Source organism: Nanorana parkeri, unplaced genomic scaffold (genome assembly GCF_000935625.1).
Source record: "Nanorana parkeri isolate BGI_ZX_2015 unplaced genomic scaffold, ASM93562v1 scaffold94, whole genome shotgun sequence".
Lineage (NCBI taxonomy): Eukaryota > Metazoa > Chordata > Amphibia > Anura > Dicroglossidae > Nanorana > Nanorana parkeri.
The window spans coordinates 872,848-893,003 of record NW_017306362.1 but is presented as its reverse complement, the minus strand read 5'-3'; the positions used below and the strand labels follow the sequence as shown (position 1 = coordinate 893,003).

Genomic DNA, 20,156 nt, shown 5'->3' with positions numbered 1-20,156 from the left:
AGGTATTGTGCTGTTCTGTAGATATACTTGTTCACAGGTATAGATGTACGTCCCTGGACGCCGACTGTGCAAAGGTAACACTGGAGTACACCATTAACCCATACCAAATGACATTAAGTTTGCTAAACACCCGTGTATTATAAACAGTTTTTTTTTTTTTTTAAATACAATACCTGTTTTCACCTTTTTTTTTGTCTCAGTTTCATTGCAGTGCTACTGATCAGCTGAGTCCTCTTTACAGCCACTTTGTGTCTGCATGCACTCTAGCGAAGACTGTGTGACATTCCCATGTCTTTGATGCATGTTTAAAAAAAGCTATTTATAAAGCCCATATAAAAGAGTGACAACGCAAGAGCACAATCATGAGTGTTGTCACCTTATAACAGGAAGTGCACAGACAAGGAATTTCATGGCAGAATCACTAGGGATTATTTTAAATATTTTAAAATGATTTGTAAAAGTAAACTAACCTAAATTATCTTAAAGGAGAACTATGGGGCAACCTTTTTTGCCCATAGTTCTCTTCAGGGTCACGGGAGGACGTTTGCGAACATCCTCCAGTGACCAAAAACTCAGCATATAGCGGTCAGCAGCTGGAACGGATTCCAACAATACTGTCAAGATGCACCCAGCTGGCTGATTGACAGCGGGCTCTGCCTATCTAGAAGCAGAGCCAGCTGTGCCCGCCCCCTCCCACTTCTGTTCCTCCAGTCAGTACTGGAGGATCGGAGAGGGCTGACTGGAGCAACAGACGGGAATCCCTGCAGGGAGTGGTGACTGACGGTCACTGCTCTCTGCAGGGAGAGGATCGGGAAGTCAGCGATTGACAGTATGTGTTCACTGACTTCCTGATCAATAGAACCAACATGCGACACTTCAGTGTCATAGGTCGGTGACAATTATGGGGATGAGTATTTTTCACTCGGCCCATAATTCTCCTTTAAAGCGTTACATATACCTCAATGAGGACCTTAAGCCACCAATTTAATGTCTCCCAAAACAGTTTCTGTACTTTTAAGACATTCTAATTGTCAACTCTCAATCGAACTTTCAACACCTCAAATGGCTGGTGTCACAGCTGATCACATGTGCAGGGCTATGGCAACTGCAATCCAAATAGAGGCCAAGATTGCACCTCCCTTGGCTTCAAGCTCTCCTTTAAGTAAACAAGTGCACTTTTTAAAATAGTTTTATGCAACATGTGCAATTTGTAGAGTAATAGTTTGCTCTTTCTTATCATTTGCTTTTGCGAGTATTATAGATAAAGTAAAACTGTCATTCCCCTCGGCTCCATCTATTTATGGGAATGCTGTGCAAATGGCATTCACCCAGCTGTACTGTGGGCAGAACGTTTATACATCAGCCCCTAAGTTACAATATTGCAGTCCAGTCACTGGGAGGGAAAGGAAATGTTTGCACTGCCTGCAGCAAAATGATGACAGACTCTCAGTTTGGGCAGAGTCACTGATTGGAGCCCAAGGACAGCGTTTAATAAAAAAAGATGGAACTTTTTTGAAAAATAATGCTGTTGCCGTAAATGTATTTATTTTCTCAAAACTTTGTAAAGTTAATGATAGTCAAGTTAACGTTAACCCTGAGGTCCGATTTAATGCGCCAATGCCATTCACGCGCATTGAATACTGCAACAAAAGTATTATTTATTATTATGTACAACAATTTACACAGTGCACATTCAAATCAGTACCTGCCCTCAAGTGGCTTACAACCTAAGGTCCCTATCTCACATGCATACATACACACATACAGGTGAAACTCGAAAAATTAGAATATCGTGCAAAAGTTCATTTATTTCACTAATGCAACTTAGCCGTCTACCAGGAGATTTTGGAGCACTTCATGCTTTCTTCCGCAGACGAGCTCTATGGGGATGCTGACTTCATTTTCCAGCAGGACTTGGCACCTGCCCACACTGCCAAAAATTTTCTGAGATTGTGGATCTGGGTTTTCATGAGCTGTAAGCCATAATCATCACAATTATGACAAATCACGGCTTGAACTATCTTGCTTTGCATGTAATGAGTCTATCTCATATATTAGTTTCACCTTTTAAGTTGCATTAGTGAAATAAATGAACTTTTGCACGATATTCTAATTTTTCGAGTTTCACCTGTACTAGGGTCAGTTTAGACAAGATCCAACTAACCGTCCAGCATGTCTTTGGAGTGTGGGAGGAAACCGGAATAGCCGGAGGAAACACACACATGCACAGTGAGAACATGCAAATTCCTTGTAAATATTGTCCTGACTAGGATACGAGCCAGGGACCCCCAGTGCTGAAAGCCATTGTGCTGTCCCCTTCAAATAGCAAATCGAATCTGCCCCTTGACACCACAAATTGCAACTAGCCGACATTTTTTTTTCTAAAGGGTCTCTGCTTTTTGGGACCAGCTATACAGTATACAAAAGAACCAAAGAATCAAACAGCAGAATGTTTTATGCTGCTTTGAAAATATCAACTAAGCGCAGAGAGCAATTTATTCTGCGAAAATACAATTTCAGTAGTTAAATTTGACTGCATCTGCAGACTTGTGTTCCTGCATTATAAATAGGGGTCACTTGTGTCAGGGAAAAAATGAAAAAGCACAGCTTTATGTAAATGATGCTAAATTGCTAGTTTTATCCTTCAGCTGCTGCAAAATGGTCCTCCTCCGATTTACTGCAGAGGCGGGGGGAGGAATATTGCAGATGCCGAGTTTGATACAGGGGTACATTATGTTCCTGCTTATTAAGTGGATTCTCAGTTTTAACACGGAGTGAAGAATTCTGGTTCAACTTCAGACTCCCAATGGGGAGCGACAGCTGGGCGATGAAAGATTGAATCTGATTGGTGGCTTTGAGTTGTCTGGAGCTGGTCACAGTGAGATATTTATCTGTTAGATGATCACAGATGTTGGGATAGGAAGAGGAAATCTCTCCAACAGGGAAACAAAAGAAAGAAAAACCTTTTATTTTGTGGAGAGAGGAAGGGTTAAGTTGGCTGTACACCAATAGAATTTCATGCAGAAACATTTGTTTTCTGAACGTTTGTTCAATTTTTTATATGTAAAGTAGTATTATTTTATTTTTTCAATAATGAATCCAGATCAAACAAACATACATTTCCCTGCAAAACAATTATTTACATGTTTGCCCAAGCACTTACAGTCATCATGGTTTCAAACAGCTCCAACTATCTCATCTTGGTATCCCTGAACTTCCTGTCCAGCACAAGGTCACAAGGGAAGGATCAGTCTGCAGCAGCCATTCATCAACTGGCTTAGTGAAGAAAGGAGTGAAGGAAGAGGAACCGGTGGGAGGGGAGTAATTTTGCCTTGCTGTGTCTGTGTGTTTGTGGGGACACGCACAGCTTACTAGCACATACAAGGGTGGCTCTCTAGGACCCTGCAGGGGAAAGGAGTCACCCTAAGGGCTAGTTCACACCAAATGTGTTCCAGATGCAGAGCAGTTACAGAATGCATCAAAAACGCGTCCAATGTATTCCAATGGTATTCCAATGGTATTTTGGGCTCTAGTTCACACTGCAGCGTTGAGTTCCAGAGCATGTAAAAAGCATGTATTTTTCCTGCTCTGGAACGCTCCAGAACGCAACACATCAAAAACACATGCAAACACCCTGGAACGTATTTTTTTTTTCAAAAACGGCCTGGAACGCAGGAAAAACGCATTTAAAAACGCAGCAAAACACAGTGCACTGCGTGTGCAGAAACTCATGCAGATCTGGTCTGCATTTGGTGTGAACAAGCCCTAAAATATCATGGTTCAGGGTTCCTGCTGATTTTGTAGGAATATAAAACGTTTAAACATGAAGGAGCAGCATCCATTGTAAGTGATTTGATCAGCATTTGAAATAGTTTAAAACATTTGTATTTTAATATCACTTTAATGGGGTGAAATTGATGATCAATTTTGAACATAATGATGAAAAATAGGAGCAGGATGACATTTTTTTCTTGAATTTCTAGAAATGAATGTGATTTTCATTCGAGAAACTCCATTCATTTCCAAAATCGAATGTTAAAATCAAACGAAATTTCGAACAACATTTGTCAAGTCTTTGATGGCATGATCAAAAGATTTTTCATACTCGAGCTGGTTTGGAAATGTACCAGTATGTACAGAGCTATTTTTAATGCTGTCTATGCCTCCCCAGTGGCAACTGCCCCCCATTATTTCTTCCTGCCCAGAGGAATGGTGCGCTGAGTTCTGCTACCCTGAGCTTTGGTCCAGAGGGGATGTTTCTTGGTGTTACAAGGACGAGAAGTGAAGGAAACTCTCCAGTGGCCACAAAGACAGGAATAGAAAACTGACAAAAAATAAACCTTAAATAAAGAATAGAATTATGCTTTAATGTTATTCTCATGTATTCTACTTAAATAAATATTTGTAGCTTCTGAGAATGGAATTCCGATTATTTAAGGTAAAACATCTATGTGTAACGGAACAAAGCATTTTAGGTAATTGAACAAAATATGCATTAGACAACCATTATCTCGAAAAATTTAGTATTCTAATAAATGTAGACATTTAATGCATATGTAATCATAACTGAGTGTGAATTTCTTTGATTTCTCGTCTTTATTGTAGAAGTGTGTTGTACGGTGTTAGCCATCAATGAGTGCAGAAAGTTTGGAGTTTAGGTGAGACCCTTTACTGGCTAACTTAAAGGAGAACTATGAGGTGAGTGATTTACACTCATCCTCATAGTTCAAGCCAACGTGTGACAATGAAACTGTCACACGCCGGCTCAATAGATCGGGAAGTGAGCGAACGCATATCGCCGTTCACTCACTTCTCGATCATCTCCCTGCAGAGAGCAATGACTGTCAGTCACCACTCCCCGCAGGGATTCCCCCTCTCCCCGCTCCGATCCTCCAGTGCTGACTGTAGATAGGCAGAGCCTGTTGTCATTCACGCAGCTGGGTGGATCTCGACAGCACTGTCGGGATTTACCCCAGCTGCGGCGGTCTCAGTATACCACGAGTTGTAGCTCGCTATATACTGAGCTTTGGGTCATGGAAGGATGCTAGTATATGTCCTCCCGTGACACTTACCCCATAGTTCTATTTTAAATTAAGGATTCAAGCGGAATTCCTTAGATCAGGAAACGTATAAAGCCTAATGTATGGGTAAACGGAACCTTGCATCTTTCATAACTTAAGTTAGCCAATAAAGGGTATCACAAAAAACTCCAAACTTTCTGCCCTTGCTTTTCTGTATACATTTTTAGACACCTGCATGCAGGCCAAACTGTCCAACAAAAGACAGACCCAGAGAGACTGAACGGAGGGGCTGCATGATTGGGGATAGGAATAGTCCCTGGAGAAGGGGTTAAAAATGGGAATTAGCTAATTGGATGTTGGGGTCAGGTGTCCGGGAGGAGCCACATGGGTTGAAACTGGAAGGGCTAAGAGTTTTTTTTTAAGAAGATATAATTCATGGTAATATAAGGTAACTATAGTTAGCTCCAGCTAAAAAAAAGTTTTGGTGTCTGTGACCCTGTCCGATAAAATTTACAATCACTTCCTGTCCTGATGGGAAAATCTCTTCAACAGGGTTACAGATAGCAAAAAGAAACAAGAATTGCTGGCCCAGTCCTCTATGCTGTCGTTATCCAGGCATTTATCCATCTCAGGGCTGGTTCTTTCTCAAGGATTTTAGTAGAATTACTTAGGCGCCGGTCAATTTTTAGAACAAACTGAAGAGCTGTATTGTATAACAGCAGTAGATAGGAAAAAGGGCAAGGAACGATCTGGATACCTCAAACACACAGTCTAAACTGATCATCTTCAAATACTTTGTCTTTCTACAGGTTATGCTGACCTGTAGCAAACTTACTGATCTACATCTCCATAGGGAGATGAACTCCTAAAGTTCTTGGTAACTTTTTTCTAAGGCAGGACAGCTAGGAAGGGTCCTGCGTTCCATTTCAATCTTAATTAATCCCTTAACACTTATCTTTAGGTGAGGACACTGCAGGTACTACTTCCTTAAGTAGAGTGGCATCTTATAGAAATCTCCCCAAAACACAACCCCTTTGGACTAAGGCCCAGGGTAGCAGAACTTATCATACCATCCCTTTGGGCAGGAGCCAGCTTGGAAGGGTCATCCCGCATATTTATCACCTCAGCAGCTTATACCACTGGTACAGGTTGCTCAGTGTTTGGTTGGATCAAGAAATAACTCAAAGATTAACCTCTCTGACACAGATTATTCAACTGCAGCTGGCAGAAGCAGTAAACATCCTGAGCTTTAGGCAAATAGACAATCCAAGGAATACCTAGTCTGGTTACAGCCGAACAGCTCTCTGCAGATCACAAAAACAATATGGACACTTACTGCATATAGCAAGATCTACAGATATAACGAATATGATCATGAGGGCTTACAATCTAAAAGGGAGGGGGAAGTGATACATGAGGACGTAGCTGCGTGGGGATGAATTGTTTGAGAATGTGATGGTTGAGTGGTTAGGTTGAGGTGGGATAGGCTTCCCTGAAGAGATAAGTCTTTAGGGATATTCTAAAGGCAGTCAAAGTGGGAGATAGATAGACAGACAGGTTGGGGTAAAGAGTTCCAGAGGATGGGAGAGACTCTAGAGAAGTCCTGGAGGCGAGTATGAGAGAAGTTGACAAGGGATCTGGAAAGCAGGAGGTCTTGGGAGGAGAAGAGGGGACGGTTAGTATGATACTTTGAGACAAGGTTTAAGATATAGCCGGGGGCAGAGTTGTGGATGGCTTTGTAAGTGGTTAATATATTTTGAATTTTATCCTTTGGGCGAGTATCACATGTATTAACCTGATCCAGCCATCAGAGTGCAATATTCTTCAAAGTAGTGAAAATGCTAGCTTATATGCGTGGAGTCATTCCATAGCATGCCACTAAAACCTAAAAAGTCCTATTTGTACTGGCCAGGCAGATAAAGTGTCTGCCATATGGCAACCCTTGCTGTGGGCAACATGACATTGTTATTGGAAAAGCATAGCGGCCACTTTTTTCTTCCTGTCTGTATTAGAAGTATGTTCTTTGAACTTGGTTGTGGGTGTTGGCAAATTGCTTGAAACAGCAATTTTAAGTCCCTGATGTACTGGTCCTCATGTTTATATGCTCTCGTGTACCAGCTTAGAGACTTTATTAAAATCAACTTGATATGTCAAATGAAGTCATATTATTGCATTATCCAGCCATACCATCAGAATATTTCTCATTAATCATAGCAGCTGCTTTGATCTGCAGTACTTGTAAATATTTATTGCCGGCAAATTGGGCTTCTAAATGAGGGAAAACATGTGGCATCCCATAACCTCACACCATATGCCCGCAAATAAACCAAATTCCATTTCTCAGTAATTCTGGGTTTTTGTTAAAGGGAAACTGTCAGGATCAAAATATGGTAGCTGCCATTGCTGACTTGTGTTGGGATGCTGCAATTCAGGTCTACAACTTGTATCCCATTTTCCTGATTTGCATGGACAAGATAGACTATTGGGCTGGCCATACACTATACTGTGGGCTGAACGAGGCAAAAAGGCTTCATGGGAATGTGGATAGGGAAGTCCTCCCCGCCAAGTTATTTTTTCCTGTTAGCAGCTGGTGTGCCACTGTCAGAACACCTGAACCTGGCTTCAGCTGAACCCAGAATTTTTAGACTGGCTCCTTCAACAAAAGTTGACTGCAAAATCCAATCCTGAATCGAAATTCAAGAAGTGGATGGGCAGCTTTAGAATCCAGGGGAAATCCTTAATAGTAGCGGTATAGTTTAGTATATTTTAATAATTGTTCTTTGCATTGATGTTTTTTTTCTTGAAGGACATGGCAGAATTTTCCACCAGACTATTTTCCTAGGTACACTGGAGGCCAGAGCAGAATAGCTGCAAACAGATTTTCAGAAAGACATTTTTTTGTCATTGGACTTTGAGAATGAACCAATATCCCTCGCATTAAAGCACATGCAGGCGTACCGCATGGATATTTTTGCATGACAAGCTGCACAAACTTTGCTCTGCTCCTGCAATCTGCTCAAGCATCATACCTGACTACCCACCTCAAGTCTTGAACAGTGTATGCATAATCAGGGTCACATGCACTGCCAACCTCAGACTACATATCACATGATGCATTACGCTGGTGTAATGCGCATGCCTGCCTGATGTTTTTCATTATACATTAGTACCTCCTACAAATTACAGCAGCATAAGAGTGGCAGCAGAAACATGAACTGCTGCGTGGGCTGTCATATGATCAACCTGCTGATGTAATTTCTTTAAAGTCTTACGTGGCGTTGCTTCCCGCATGGCACATATTATTGCAGTCCCATAAAATGCAATAGAGGGTAGCAAGGCTAGACCTACAGAAAGACCATGAAGGGCGAGCAGAGCCATCCTCATACTGGATGTCTAGTACCTGGTAGAGACCAAATTGATAAGGGGGCGTCTCTAGCACCTCTCTTATATCAGCTCTGGAATTGGTAAAAGGAAGTGTGAGGAAGCAGAATGGCATGAGTGACTGCACTGGAACTGAGCAGTAATCGGATGCATGGACCATATATCAGGGCAGGGACTTGAGAGAGGAACACAGGAGGGTACGATAGCAGGACACAGGAACATAGCCGAGACACAAGCCGAGGTTGGTATCTGCCAGTCAGTGAGGTCCAAGGTGGAAGGCAGTAATCAGAGTCCAAAAGGCAGGCTGAGGTCACTAGGGTAGGCAGAGATACAGAGGCAAGTCAGGTCGCAGAATAAGCGGGTCAGGTCACATGTAATCAAGAGCTGAGTGAAGACCACTCAGCAATCTCTCTGATGTCATGCTCCAGTTTATATAGGCCATTTGGTACCAAGCGCGCATGCACATTAATGCATGTGATCCTGTGCACGTGACCATGAACATGTGCTCAAGTCTTCACTGGTCTTCTTGAACTGGAATGCACTGAACTTTCGCTACACAGCAACTGCAATAGCAGGATTTTAAACATAAATTATCCTTAGAATGGAAAACACATGGGGAAAGTCAAATACATATTAGTAGACCTGAGCAGGTAATGCAAATTATATTGATTTTTGTCATTTGGGTTTAGTAACGTTTAACAGTGTCACAGAAGAACTGCAGGGAGCACTGCCTGCATCTTAAATGCCCCCTAAACAAAACTCCACTGTAATTTCAGAGAAACAGCCCTCTCTGCGTGAAGACGTCGGCTGCACGTATAGCGAACCTGCTGGATCAGAGCTAAAAGCATGGGAGAGCTTTGTTTGTTCTGCACCAAAACTATTTTTAACTGTTCTATTGTGAAGCTTCATCGGGAGAAAAAGTTTAGGCAACCCAGGTCAAGTCACAGCTTTTATTGATTTTCTTAAACGTTAGCACAACAGTGGCAGGAAACACACTTGAACATAACCTATTCCTGCAAATTCTAGAGCTATTCATTCTTGGAATTTAACAAATTAGGGGGGGGGGGGGGAGAAAAAATCATTAAAAAAAATAGGTTTTTAACATTAATGTTACTTTATGTTACTTTACTCATACACCTGCTCAAACATAAATGCATACATGCAATAGGTTGGACTTGATGGACTTATGTCTTTATTCAACCTCAAATACTATGTAACTATGTATGTAGACTTATGCAAAAGGCAGAGAGCCAATCATAGAAGAGGGAATGAGATTTCTGGGATGATAGGGTAATAGGTCGTAGGGAATTTTTCCAAGACGGCTATTTTGTCCTAGATTGTTCACTTCTCCTGCGTTCTGCAAATCCTTCACCCTTTTGGGAATAGACCTGTTTGTTATGTTTTCCCATTCAGGCAGCATATCTAAACACAACATATTTCTTACCCTTTTAGTTGTTTGTTTGGAGCAGGATTATACATAGGACTCTATAGGCAGCTTCTATTGGGAGATAATGGAGGTGTAGTAACCCCAACCAATTAATTATTTGATCTGATCTAAGTCCAGTAGATGTTACTGCATTTTGCTGTGTTATTAAGATCTTTTCACAAACTTTTATTGTTTTCAAATAAGCATATAAACAGAACTCAATGCCAAAGTGTAAAATAGAGCTGACACAGCAGCCAGAAATTTTCATTAGGGTTAAGGATCAGTAGGCGGTGTGCATAATAAACAAACTGGGTGGTTCATTATAGTAAGCTTAAGTACTAACAAACCATTTAGAGGGAACCTTCCGATGAGGGTCGTTTTTGCTGAGGACCGTAATCCGGTTCTACAACCTATTTTTGAATGGTGACTGGGTGGCTGATCCCAGTAATCAGTAATTGTGTGGAGGCCAATAGGGTGGGGGAGGGGACAGGGAGTACCGCATGAGGGCAGTTGGGGTACGAAAAGACCAGTGTAACTTGGGGATTAGGCAGGGGGGGAAAAGTGCAGAGCAGACAGAGACTCTATTAGAGTTCTGCGCTATCTGCGCATGCGCCAACGGCGCGTCATCGCGCTAACCTGGCCATGCGCAGGCAAGTCATTCCAACAAAGCGGAAACGCGCCAAGGAGGCGCACAGGAAGTGACCTAACTTACTCATTACTTCCCCTATATAAGCCCAGCCTGAACACTACCAGATTGCTGGATTATCGTCAGCTTCTCCTTGTTCCTGTGCTTCTGTGATATACTGTTTGACTTGTTGTGACCCGGAATTGACGTGACTACTCTTGCCTGCTGCCGGCCCTTTGCCTCTGATTCGTTTATTGGACTTCTCTTTTGCTTAACCCTTCTGTACTTCATTTGCCCGATTGGAACTGACCCCGGCGAGTGTACTTGGATTTCGGCTTGCATGGTGCTCCTCACCACTGGCACTCGTGCCACTCGGTGTCCGCCGGGTCTCTGTACCCATCCCCAGAGGCCTCAGGACCCGAGGTGCAAGGGAGGCCTCCTCACACTTACAGTCTCAACTCAGGTACGTGACAGCCTCACGTAGGTCGGGTGGGCTTCCCTCTTTCCCCTCCCCAATTAAATCGTTAACTGGGCTGGCTCAAAGTGTAGTGGACTGGCGTAGGAGATCCAAGCTCTCCATATCCTCTCACATTTGGTGTAAGAATCAGTCAAGATTACTTATTAATTACTTATTAATTACTTATTAATTAATCATTGCATCAGTGACACGATTTTTAAGGTAGCCAAGCACAGGGGATTTCCAGGATCTCTGTTATTAAGATCTTAATGTTGTTCTTTTCACAGCCGTGAAGTCACTGCATACTTTAAATGACCAGATATCCCATTTTATTGTGGCCCAACCATCCCCTCTAGAGGACAATGAAGACATCTTCCACCCAGCTGAAAAGGAAACTTTAAAGAAGTCTATGATACTTATGAGGCAACTCTTACTGGAAGCCCAGGTGAGCAATCATATTTCTGCTAGCAAATTTGTTGGGTAAAAACTGCCTTATTCTTTAATATAGGGCCAGCTTATGGGGTAAATAATATCTATCTATCTATATATCTATCTATCTATCTTTCTATCTTATGCATCTATTTTGCATATGTGTAGAACATCCTCAAAACAGACCTTTACTTTCCTTTAAAAAAAGAGAAGTTTGGGGATTGGTGAGGATGTAGAGAAGAGATCAGTAGTGTCCACTTTCATGGCCTCACACCTCTTGGCACGGGTCCTGGTGCACTCCCTTGTTGGAAACTAAAACCCTTTTGAGCATTTTTTGAGGTTGTCAGCAGGTTTCCCAGGAGGGTGTCATGGATTGAGTATAGGAAGCATGCTAAAGTTAGCTTCAGTGGAAAAGAGTGCGATGTGCCATCAGCAGATCAGGAACATGCAGATGGTACTAGCGACCCCTTCAGCTCACTTCATGAAAACCACAATCTTTAATTTTTTTAAAAGCACCCGAAGGTCAGGTATTACTGGTGCCTGCACTCCTATGTGATCCATCTGGCTCCTGGGGTTGTTACTGGCGCTGGGGTGGAGCTCACATGTAATATATCTCTGATACATTGGGCTTAATGTCCCTGCGGAAATCCAGTCTTCCCTTTGCTGCACAATAAAGCCACCAAAAAAAAGCAAAATTTTGTATTTTGTATGGGGCCCCCGTGATGTCTAGTTATACCCCTTGCAGAGCTCACTTGAGATTCCACACAACCCACCTGAGGGTGACCCTGCAGAGCCCACTATAGACAGTCTACGGTGGGCTCTGCAGGGTCACCCTCAGGTGGGCTGGTCGCACTCCTTACCTGTCCGCCTCCTCTTCCTCCACCGTCGCTGATGGGCCCCGCCTCCTCCTCCATCGCCGGACCCGCCTCCTTCTCCATCGCCATGCCCTGCCTCCAACCAAGGGCCCGCCTCCTCCACGGCCGGGTCCAGCTTGCTCCACCGCTGCTGATGGCTCTCATTGACTCTGTGGAGAGGAACGCGCTGCTGCACAGATTACTGTCAGTGATCTGAACAGCAGCGCATTCTTCTTCACAGCCGCCAGTGAAAGCCACCAGCAGAGGATGCCATAGCGACCCAGGCGGCACGCACGGCATCTGGCCGGGCCCCACTGTTCCCCGGGACCCATAGCGGCCGGCTGGGTCGCTATGGTGATTGTTGCGCCACTGGTTCCAGGACTTTATTACACCACAAAATCCTAAAAGCAGATGGTATTTTTTTTTTGTTCAGTACATAAAGTATTTAACTACAAATAACAGGGGCAAGAATCTAATTTATATTGTTGCTTTCTGCTTTTTTTTAGTGAAACGCAATTTATTAGACAGTCTTTAAGCCGTGTCAAATGAGAGTTAAAAAAAAAAAACACTTTAGATCAAAAAGTAGGTTTTTTTATTGTCACTTTCAAATGCTTCTTTCATAAATAAAATCAGTAAGATGTCATGCCGCAATTGAAGGTGTACAATATATCACAGTGTACTGATTGCCTGAAATGGAAGCACAAGGACAAAACACAATAGTAAAATAGATGAAGGGGAAGTCAATACAGCAGTAAGTTATTTTTGTGCTATGGATTAGACTTTGCGATTACCAGGGGTCATAGCAGAAGTGGGGGCCCAGCCAACACTGGTTTTTAGGGGTCCAAGTACTACAGACAACTGAAAAACTGCTGTAACACCATCAGACCGCCCAAAATAAACATCACTGGTATAGAAGCCTCCGGATTTTAAGAACCGGTTTACAGGCAGGAGCCAAAGATGGTTTATCAAACACAACCTTGTTATGTAGAAGCATCTACAATTACTACACTTTAAAGTATATCTAGAGCCAAAACTTTTAAAGAGAGGGCTAGAACCCCCACCACTAGTATGTTTATATTGCTCATGTACAGAAAGGAAAATATCAGAAACATTTTTATTAAGTCCAGCAATAGTTTTTTATTAAAACACACAATCAGCTTAAGCTAACAGATTCACAGCATCCCCCTCCATCAGGACTAGGTGAATGTTCTAAGATAAGAGTACAAACTAGATTAATATGTTTAGAATGTTCCTTGAGGATAGATCAGAGTGTCGGTGATTCAGCAAGCATCTGCATAAGAAGGTGGTTTAATCAGCCTAAACCAATTCCTAAAGCATATGTCTGCTGAATTACTAAATCACTTCTTCTCTGACAACATTCACCAAGCAATGATGAATAGCCATGATTCACCACTACTATGGGCTCAAGGTGAATCCTGGGGGTTCAAGATTCGCCGTGGCAGCAAATTTTGCATGTTTGACCAGGAGACTTTTAAAAACTATAATCAGCTTTGTGGACTTTGAACTATGGAGAGCAGGCCTTAAAGGGCCAATAAGGGGGCTAAGGATAAGCCAGCCCCTTTGTTATAAAAGGAGGGGGGGTGCAAAGATTGGCCATTGTCGGTATATTGGAAGCTGCTGTAGGAAAAGGATACGGAAAGCTGACAAACTGCATAGGGAGAGGTTAAGATCAGTTAGGAAACTGTTTTTTTTATTCTGATTGCTAGCTCTTTGAGCAATCTACCCCTTTGCTGCTTTTTATTATTAGGGGCTTTTTGTCTTTAATTGTATTTTGTGGTTGATTTGAGGTCAGAGGTAACTTTTAGCTGCTGTCCTGGGGTTCACAAAGAATAAGATTCACCAATTTTTTTCTCATTAGAAATGCAGTTTGCACCTAAACCACCTTACATTATATCACTCACATTCAACACACCCTACATCCTCATAGATAAAATAAAAGTTGGGCATACACCAGTTAGAACTATTATCCCTGATTTAAAAAAAAAACTGTCCTGTTGCTGGCCAATTTTACACTGCTTTTTCATCTGCGGTCTCTTAATTCTTAATGGGAGTTTGATAGAAATTGGCCAGTTGCAGGACAGTTTTGCTTCAGCTCAGGGGCAGCCTTAGCAAATTACTGGCCAATTGCTATTTGCCGGTCAAAGCGGGTCTATTACCGCTTGATGATAAAGCATGAGAATCCCTTTTTCAAAAACTGAATTAGATTGGGGTGTCTGAATGAGATGTTAGATTAGTCAAACTGAAAGTTTAAAAAAAAAACATTCACAGTCAAATATGCACTGCCAATGTTTGATGTCACTGAGACTGTTCGTAAAAATCATACTGTTCTGTAACACCATGTACAGCTTTAGGACATCCCCCAAGCATGGTATTAGGATTGGCTGCCCCCAAAGCCATATAAAATGCCTTTCTCTTACAATCCAGTTGTAAGGTCTTCTGCTATGTTCGTGGTTTTGTATGCTCAGTGTGGATTGTATTTGCAATCAGATGTTTTGGGTTAACTGGAACACAGATCAGATGAAGAGAAATATTTTGTTACTTAAATCAAACTGTAACACAAGAGGTTTACTTCCACATTTTGTTTTTCAATTTGTAACAGTAACTGGCAAGCGCTGCTCAACTTGTCACATTGCTGGTTCGGGGCCAGTAGTTGTGTTTGTGGTATACAACATACAAAATCATCTTAAAAAGTAGAACTGAAGCCAAATCCCTTTTATAGTTTTGGAAAGAGTAAGGGAGGGTTATAACCCCTGCCAACTTTTTTGCCATCTGTGCCCTATGGGGAGATTTCCTTTCACGTCCTGTCTGATTGCCATAACAGGAAGTAAGAGGAAATACTTCCTAAGTAAGGGGAAATACCTAGTGGTCCTCAGGGTCACCATTGGAAGATTTCCCATCTATTTCTATTCTGGTGACAACCCAAAATCAGTTATTTTCTTTCACTATCAGTTATAACAGTCACCAGGACAAATAGAGAGGATGAATCTTAATAACAGGGACACAGACAGTAATAATAACCTGACAAGGGTTCTAATCCCTCAGCGCTCTATCTAGCACAGAACAAAATTGGCTTTAGTTTAATTTTAAGCAGACCTTGCACTTAAAGAAGTGCTTTCCTGTGCTTCCCTCATAACAGGTGCTCTTTAAGGGGGAAACAAGCTACTACAAAGAGCTGTCTACAGCAATCAATCAGATTTTTCAGACAGTCATTTTTCTAGTGCAGAACAGAAACAAATGCCTATATATAAAGAATATCTGTACTCAGGGCTGGATTTCCCACAAGGCCAACCGAGGCTCAGCCTCGGGGCAGCAGGGAGTGGAGAGGCAGCAAGCATGTAGAATTCCTGTCTCCCGATGCACGGGACATGCAGTTCTGGGCGCTGGGCAGGTAGTTGTTTTTTTACTTTTAACTAAATGTAAAGCGGGGAAGCTGCCGCTTATTTTGTACAAGTGATCTCGGCGATGTCACTGAGATCACTTGTATGCGGCCTGCATACAGGGGTATCAAGATGTATCCTGCTGCAATCCTTACTGGGTTCAAATTAAAAAACCTGTACAGTTCAGGTGGGTGCTCGGAATGACCACGGATGGCACCGTGAAATAGCATAAAGTTCAGAAATGTCACCAGCACTCCAATTCAAACATGAAAAAGATCCATTTAATGACACAGATTTGTCATACAGGGTGGCGCATTAAGGAACCTGGCCTTGCAGCACCAGAGAGAGTAAATCCGGCCCTGTCTGTACTGAGAAAATATGTACGCTACCATTGTTGGACGTCCCCTCTGAAAATGATATTGCCGTGGCTGTTATGTTGATCCAAAGGCTCAAATTATTTCTGAGTCACTGACCCAAAACTAGTTATAGATCAGCAGAATAGATGATCAGCATCCATATTTTTCCCGATAACAATGGGGAAGCATTGACTTTGATGGTCTACAAATTAGCCCCTGAGATCTGATTGGTTACCATAGGCAATGCAATTAGTATTCCCTGGCTCTAACTAAATTCCAGTAGGACATACATGTAAAAAAAGATATAAAATTAGAAGAAAGGTCTTGTAAAAGGCATTATAAATATTTATTTTCATTACTAAAAGTCCTCCTTAAGGATGTTCTCTAAGTGATCATTCGGTATTCCGATCTACGGCGTTCCCTTAAAATATGGTCGAGGCAATAAAGCATTTCGTAGCATTTCTGCTAAATGAAATGAGCAGTTACGAGTGGTGTTATGTAAAGTAGCGGGGGTTTGATTAGCACTTAATCTCTCAGAAATGCTTCTTGTGATTTGTACAGCTTGTTCAGCAAATGGAGAGGACATTATTTTCTCAGAATATTATTATAAATTCTCAGAACTTCTAAAGCGAGGCAGAGATGTATAAGGTACCATATGGATCCTCTTTTCATAATCACCTCCCTTTTTATTTAGAATTTGGAATCTCATAGGGGCCATTCAGACGTATCTGGTTTGTTGCAGTATGTTAATGCTCATTTAGCCAAAGCAGACCATTCATTATGAATTGACTGCCAACTCACCTCAATGGACCAATTAACCACCATTTAACATGAACCTTTTCTTCTGATGCACAGTAGCTCATCCCAACACATTTAATGAGAAAGAGAGAGTATACAACTGCAGCCCTTTGGGTATACAATGAATTGCTAGGCAGCTTAACGTTTTCAATGGTGCCCCAGCTGGATTAAAAATAAAAAGAGTATCATGGGACAGCCCCTGAGGGAGCATCACAACAGCATCCAGTCCTCACAGGGGTTGATTTACTAAAGGCAAATAGGTTGTTCAATTTGCAAGGGATGTTTTTTACAAGATGTCATAAGTCTTCCCAGCTGAATGTTGCCCACTGTTATTCAATCCGGAAGACTGAGGATGTAGTGTGAATGCAGGGTATCAGGAGTCTGCCCCCCGAGAAAGCACCGTCACAGCACCCAATACTCACAGGGGTTGAATTACTAAATGTAAATAGGTTATTCACTTTGCAAGGGATTTTTGTTACAAGATGTTATCAGTTTTCCCGGGTGAATGATGCCCAGTATTATCCAACCCAGAAGACTGAGGACGTGGTGTGAGTGCAGGGTATCATGAGTCTGACCCCAAAAAAGCACCACCACAGCACCCTGCACTCACAGGGGTTGATTTACTAAAGGCAAATAGGTTGTTCACTGTGCCAGGTATTTTTACCATTCCAAAGGAATATTCCCATAGTCAAATAATTTTTCTAAAACTCTATTTTTGCTTGCACATGATTGGATGATGGAAGTCAGCAGAGCTTCACCTTATTCACTAAGCTAGGGGAAAATTCCCTTGCAAAGTGAAAAGCCTATTTACATTAACAGGTCTATTCACTAAAGGGTGAAGAGTTTGGAGAAGGCAGGAGAAGGGAACAATCTAGGACAACATAGCTGAACTGGTAAGTGAGCTGAATTGGAGCTATGTTGTCCTAGATTGTTCACTTTTCCTGCCTTCTCCAAACTCTTCACCCTTTAGTGAATAGACCTGTGAGTAAATCAACCCCAACAATGTAATGATGCATAGAGTGGCTATGATGTCATTATGTCAGCACTAAATTATTGAGGACCACTCACCACTGTAGAAGAGGACCCTGCATGTCACGTGTCTCCACCCTGTCATGGACTTCAGAATGTGTGAGAAAGTTATATACATACAAAAACTAAGGGAGATGGTTGGGCAGAGCTCAGAGGTGAGTTTTAGATATCATATTTTAGGGGACTGGCCCTTGGATGTAACACTTTCATTTGGATTTTAAATTTTACATCCGTGTTGTGTCATATTTTATTACTATTATGTTTTTGTATAGAAACTTGAAGCCACTAGAGGGAGCACCTAGCTTTGTAGATGTAGTCAGCATCTCCCTGAACAAAATGGATTACAAGAGAAGCCACCTGATGGTCCTGTTGGTACCTACCCTTGGGGGCTCTTGTAGTATATTTTGAGATGTGTTGGTGATGGTGACCATCAAGCTAATCAGAAAATATCCATACTGTCATACTGTCATGTGCCATGCAGGAGTTTGGTGACATAGCCCCATAGTCCCCCTTGCAACTCCATGAATGAGGGTGGCAGCATAAGCCAGGGTTCCTGGGGGTACAGCTCATAGGTCATCATCAGGTATTACTGCAAATCTGTGTATAAAGATGCAAATGTTTCATATGAGAGAACCTCCACTACAAAAAAAAAAAAAGACTCAGTATGGTGTTTTGTGTTTGTGATTTCATTCTTGTCACATAAAGTTGTTGCCATTCAAGGCATCTGTCTTTCAGTCTGTTTCCTGTCAGCACGAAATGTGCAAATGTGGTTTTCCATATGTTTATGAGAATCAACACACTGCACGTTCTCAAGTGGCCAAATTGTGGGGTTTTTGTGTTTATTGCGCATTTATTTAGCCTGTCATTCATCTCTGAATTAAATGTAAAGAACTTCAGACAAACCTTTTTTATTTTGTTTTTGGATATAGGAGGGTTAGAACCCAAGTTGGGTTGGTTTGATTGGATTAATGTCTGTCAGGGGGGATCGTAAGAAGACATCCCTTTAAAATGTAAAATAAAAACCCATTTTAAGTAGAGTCAGAAGGGGTTAGAACTTCTGACAGTGTTCTTATTGCTGCCTGCACTCATCTGTCTTGGGGACAACTACCTCCCACCAGTTCTTGTACGGGCATCACAGGGAAATCATGAGAGGACATCTCTGCAACAGGGACCCAAACAAAAACGAAAACACATTTTAGTAGACTAGTGAAGAATCAAAAGTTTTGACAAGGTTTTTTTTTGCTGTCTGTGCCTTCATGTCCTTGTCACAACTGCTCCCTCCTTTCCTTGTCACAAGAACAGGAAGTGAGAGGGAATAAAAACAAAAATTGAAAGTGTATATAAAACTTAAACAATGAATTCCTTTTATTTGCTCAAATTTCGATCTGCTAAATATACTATTGGAAGCGTTTTGTAATTTCTGTTTTAAAAAATCCTTAAAGAAGAACCCGTTGATCTTGCCAGAACTCCAGAACTCTCCTGTGTCCTCTGCATGCTCCTGTGTTATCTCAAAGCGTCTTTTTAGCCCTCTCAATACTTCTTATCCTGAGACTACAAGTCATTTAGTGCCTATGCTTTGGAGATAAGCACACTGAGGGTGGGTTGAGTAGTTTAGCAACATAAAACTGGGCAGGTGCATTTGACATACCACTGTATCTAATTATTGTATTATACTTGTAAGAGTCCCAGCATTCCAAGGACTGTTTGAAACATTGGAGGGAAATGTGCAGATCCTTCAGTGAGAATGAGGTTAAAAATATGTGCTTTGCAGGAGTTTAGTCGTAGAAATAAGTGTGGAGAATCATGACATGGAAGCCTCGGCATGAAAGTGTTCAGCATTTTATTTTATTTTGGGGTCTATTCACTAAGCTGCCGAGGGCAGCCGAGTGAACAACCGACCCCAAGTGAAGTGAGCCGAACACTGTTCGGCTATTCACTTCAGGCTTGTACGGCTGATTTCAGCCGTATATCGGCTGAAATTAGCCGTACATTGGCTTGCTTCGCATGGCTTTGGGTCGGCCGAACATGCTCAGCAGAACACGCGGTTCTGCTGCCGGCAATAAAAAATTAAAAAAACTATCCCGGACGCTCTGGGAGTCTCCCGCTCCTGGCCGCCCAGGAGAAAAACACTGCTATTTCTTTTTTTTTCTTTATTCTGACATGGAGCCGTGTCAGAATAGAAAAAAAAAAAAAATTGCCCATAGGAATGCATTGCTACATTCCTATTGGCTATTTCAATTTGCAATAGCCAATAGTAAACTAGCATTGCTCCCGCCCTCTGCTGGAGAACTGCAGCAGAGGGCAGGTGCAATGCTAGTTTACTATTGGCTATTGCAAATTGAAATAGCCAATAGGAATGTAGCAATGCATTCCTATGGGCAA

General features: G+C 42.0%; 1 protein-coding gene across 1 annotated transcript in view; it reads left to right on the top strand.

The window, feature by feature from the left end:
• KAZN (kazrin, periplakin interacting protein) overlaps positions 1-20,156 on the top strand; it is a 383,508-nt gene that overhangs the window by 55,261 nt on the left and 308,091 nt on the right. Inside the window, exon 2 of the mRNA XM_018552658.1 lies at positions 11,198-11,355. Within this exon, the coding sequence (XP_018408160.1) occupies positions 11,198-11,355 (158 nt within the window). The remainder of the gene's footprint in view (positions 1-11,197; positions 11,356-20,156) is intronic.